Below are 4,718 nucleotides of genomic sequence, written 5' to 3'. Positions count from 1 at the left end.
ACAACAACAACAAAATAATAGAAGCAAAGCCTGTAGCTTTAAGAATCAAATGCTCTAGTAGCTGTTACCAGGACACCACAACAGTATCTCCAGCCTAAATGCCTTGATTTACAAAAAGGCTGTGGAGGGGCCCTTTCCAGGGATGTTCTGGCCCTTCAGGAAAGATTTCTCGGGCCTAGCCTGGCAACAAGCATATGTTGCCTGTTCAACATGCAGCTGAGCAGGAAGATGCCTTTAACATCATTTCTCTGAATTCCAAAACAAGAAACTTACAGAGTATATAAATATGATAACCTCTTAGAGAGTATATAAATACAATAACCATTATAGTAAAAACTTATTCTCTCAGGCCTTGCCTTTAGCTTCCACAGTTAGCAATTTGGATAGATTACAGAGATATCACACACACACATACAAAACCTTTCTTGGTATGAAAGCACAAAACATAATGGAAATACGGGAAAATACTAAGATGCACCAGTCACACTTGGCTATTCAAGCCTCATCTTCTGATTGCATAATATAAAAATTTTGCAACAGCCTCCATTATTTCACAATTAGAATTAAACAGAAGAAAGTAAACAATTGAGTCATCAGAGTGCCAGCTCTTACCCTCTAGAAATGGAGTAATAAAACAAGATCGGATATCCCTATAGAGGGAGCAATGAAGTATGGTGTGTGTAGTGGATTCTACATCTTTTAGAGAGCAAGGACAAACTCTGTCATATATTACAGAGATATCAATTTGACTCTTTATTAAAATTGGAAGAAGTAGGTTATGATTTCTACACCTCATTAATGGCTAATAATATTGTCCATGAGATGAATGGTCAAATGAGACCTTCAGAATACATTCAGTTTAGACGCTTTCTGTATAACAAGATTATAAGAAGGTTAAACTTTAGAAATTACTCTCAGTTTAAGCAAATATTAACACATGGAGGAAAAGTTCTTTCATCCAAGATCTGTAATCTGTTATTAAATCTAAGCAAAGGTAGTGACTCATATTTAAAAAATGAAGTAAAACTCTTAGCCATTTAGGCGTGGAACAAACTTGCAATTATGTTCTTTCACATGGTTTCAGCTTTTCAATATGGACTCAATCAAGGGAGAATATTTTTAAAGTGATCCATCTCTGGTATAATCCTAAGAAACTTGCTAAAGTTTATGGCTCTTGTCACTATGTTTTTTGCTATGTGGCCTATATGTGTCTGTTATATACTAGATGGTGTTTCCAAAATAGAATTTGCCCAGTGGTGTACGTGTGTATGCTTGACATGCAAGTGGATGCTCCAAATATTGAGGGTTATACATGTGTAGGCCATTTGGGTAACAGTGTACACCTCTTCCCTCCCCAGTGGTGGGACCTTAGTACCACTGGACAGTCCATCTAGCCCTGCATGAAGCCAAAATGAGCTGGATCCAACCAGTTTTACTGTTGGTGATAAAGAGAGGAGAGGGTCTTCCTTGACCACTGTAAGGTCATATGAAAGGGAACTGGGCACAACTGAGTGAGATAGATGACTAGATCTGAACCTTAAGATACAATCCTCTGCTTCAAACAGAACAAAAGCATGTCTTATTGGACTATTTTTTATTGCTCCATGCTTAATTTAGTCCCTGAAGTGATGATGGCAGTCTCATAAGAATGGCTCTATGAAACATTTTCACATTCTATAAAATCCACCACAAGGATACAATTTGCCTCTGCAGTCTTTCAGAAGACCAGGCGAGATCAAAATCAATTCAAGTTTAGAATAATTAAGAAGAGACAGCTTTGTTGCAGTTGAAGATATTTTGATGGAAGATGAGGACTGGAATTATACGAAATACTCAGCCAAAGATCTGCATCCATCATAGAGGTACCAGATCACAGCATAATTTGTGTACGTCACAGATTGCATTTTATCATTAAAAAAAAGAACAATTTGCATCTTCTCAAATAGATTATTTTAAATGATGGTGTGGTGTCAATTTCAAAGAATTAGAGGAACAAATCTGGTTCTGTCATTTTTGTTGTAGTAACAATTGTTGGATAGAGCATGGGGTTCCCTAACTTGAATAGCCCTACCAAAAAAAATCTTCCCCTCTCTTTCTCCCTCATAATCCAAAAGCTCATAAGGAAATTCCATCCTGCTTTAGTCCATCAGAAATCAATAGAAGATGCCCAGACCTGGGTCACCCAGGCAAGCCCGATCTCATCAGATCCCAGAAGCTAAGCAGGGCCAATCCTGACAAGTATTTAGATGGGATATCTCAAAAGAATACCAGGGCTGGAAGGCAGAGGCAAGCTATCAAGCCACTTCACTGAATGTCATCCATGCTCCAGTAGGAGTCGCCAGAGATCACCATGACTTCTGTTTCAATGCTGCTGAAGTGTAGTTCACTCCCCCTGCATGTGAACTAAAGTACTTGACTGACTGCCATGCATGCATGTCATCTATATTCTATTGTCCTAATGTCTTTTCCATATACACCAACTGTCCCCATTCTGTTTACAAGATTAAGGGTAAAGGGGGCAGGCATGTGAGAATCTGGGTGTTCTTGTGCACAAAATTATCCCCATTTTTACTCTGTGAACTGTTGGACATAAATATCATGATGCCTTCTTTGCACTAGTCCCTTCCTGTTCTCTGTAGGTATACTCTAGCATTCTGTTTGCATATTCTATTCTGTCCTCCTCCTCCTCCTCCTTCACTTTTTTTCCCAAGAAGGCAAGAGGGTGTAATAGGAGAAGTGAACTTTCTAAAAGAGCAAGGCATTCCCTTGAAAAAAATGGTTCTTTAACAACCAAATGGACAGTATTCTCTATTAACATTTTAAAAAACTTCTTGACATACTATGGATTATTTTCACCATATCATTGCAGAAATCTCTGGAGCAATGATGGAAAACCAGTCTTTTATTACAGAATTCATCCTACTTGATTTTCCTCAATTTCAGCAGCAGGAGCGCCTCCTGGGTATTTTCCTTCTTGCTTCCTATCTGCTCACCTTAGCAGGGAACACCATGATCATCATTGTTGTCATTCACAGCCATCACCTACACACTCCCATGTACTTCTTCCTGTGGAACCTTTCTTGCTTAGAGATCCTCATTACAACTTCAATAGTGCCTAAGGTACTGGTGAGCCTCTTATTAGGCTACAAAACCATCTCGTACCCAGCTTGCATTGCCCAGTGCTATTTCTTCTTCTTTTTGGGAAGCAGTGACTTTGCCCTGTTGGCTGTCATGGCATTTGACCGGTACATGGCCATTTGCAACCCACTGCACTATTCAGCAGTTATGAGTACTCAGCTTTGCCTGTGGCTAGTAGTGGGATCTTGTGCTGCTGGCTTTTTAGCTACAATAATCCCCACCATCCTGGTTTTACAACTACCATTCTGCCACGCCAACAGTATTGACCACTTTTTCTGTGACAGTGTGGCCTTGATGAAGCTAGCATGCACTGACACCAGTGTGGTGGAGTTGGTGAGCTTCTTCTCCTCCACAACCGTTCTGTTGGGATCTTTCATTTTCACAGTGATGTCCTACACCTACATAGTCAGAACCATTCTCAAGATTCCATCTGCGTCAGGACGCTACAAGGCTTTCTCCACCTGCTCCTCACATTTCATCATTGTCAGCCTTGGATACGGCAGCTGCATCTTCATGTACGTACGACCTTCAGGAAGCAACCCTTCTGTCAATAAGATGGTTTCTTTGATCAATACAGTCCTGACCCCTTTGCTAAGCCCATTCATTTTCACTTTGAGGAACCAGCAGGTGAAAGATGCTGTAAAGGTAATTTTCATTAGGCATGCAAACTACTCAAAAAATAATTTAAAGCTGGGATATGGATAGGAAAGAGGGGTGAAGTGAAACAAGTGATTGCAATGAATGAAATGAAATGGTTCTGCTATCTGTTGAAATATCTGTCTGCATAAGTAGCAGAGAGCTGTGAGCTGATGTGATGTACCAGTGAGGTGGAAGTGGTATGATCTGGATATCAAATCTTAGCTTCCAACTCACCATGGGTCCTTAGGAAAGTAATAGTTTAAATATATATGTATTCTAAGGGATATTAGGAAAGGAATCTTTAGCAGTCTTGGTCCTCCCTTTGAAATAATAATACTGACCAACTGTAAGAATTTAACATGATAAGGTGAAGAGCTTTGAACCATGACAGCACCATTTAAATATTATTTGTAATTGCTGTAATCTCCAAGACAATTTGAATGTCATTGAAAGTGTTCCATAAGAAAACTACTGTATTTGTTTCCAAGCTATTGTGGTAGAAATTAAACTCTATTATGCAAGTTTGCAATTGAATTTGTTGAACTCTTAAAATATTTTTACAGCCAAAAAAATTGTGTTTGAGATGAATTGTAGGAAAAATGAAAAGCACAAAACTTGAAATTATTTTTTAAAATGTGAAAATAAGTAAGACAATCTTTTGTTTTCTTTCTCAAACAGGAAACAGTTAAAGCACACGAATCACAAATCATTTTGAATAATCCTATGAATTGTGATGTTGAAATTTAAGTCTCTTGAATGTTCCCATTTCAAGCGCATCAAAATCTCATTTTGCGTGCCTTTTCCTTTTCAAATGTCGTCACCAATTCCTTCAGGTCAAGTGCTGATGCTTTGGCATGTTGAATTGATATAGTTGCCAAACCAAGCACTCTCTTTTGCAGCAGAAGTTCTCCTACAGTTTTCTCAGTTTTGTGCTTCTTGAT

At 38.8% G+C, this 4,718-nt stretch overlaps 1 protein-coding gene across 1 annotated transcript; it reads left to right on the top strand.

Annotated features, from left to right (window-relative positions):
• Window positions 1-2,886: 2,886 nt before the first annotated feature.
• LOC107106304 (olfactory receptor 6C75-like) lies at window positions 2,887-3,783 on the top strand (the record flags this gene model as incomplete). The annotated part of the gene is made up of 1 exon (XM_015406434.1): window positions 2,887-3,783. A coding segment is annotated over exon 1 (897 nt), but the record flags the coding sequence as incomplete, so codon positions are not given.
• Window positions 3,784-4,718: the final 935 nt, after the last annotated feature.

This window comes from Gekko japonicus, unplaced genomic scaffold (genome assembly GCF_001447785.1).
Source record: "Gekko japonicus isolate JY-2015 unplaced genomic scaffold, Gekko_japonicus_V1.1 scaffold3366, whole genome shotgun sequence".
NCBI classification, from domain to species: domain Eukaryota; kingdom Metazoa; phylum Chordata; class Lepidosauria; order Squamata; family Gekkonidae; genus Gekko; species Gekko japonicus.
The sequence above is the reverse complement of the archived record's forward strand: the minus strand, read 5'-3'. Positions and strand labels throughout refer to the sequence as shown.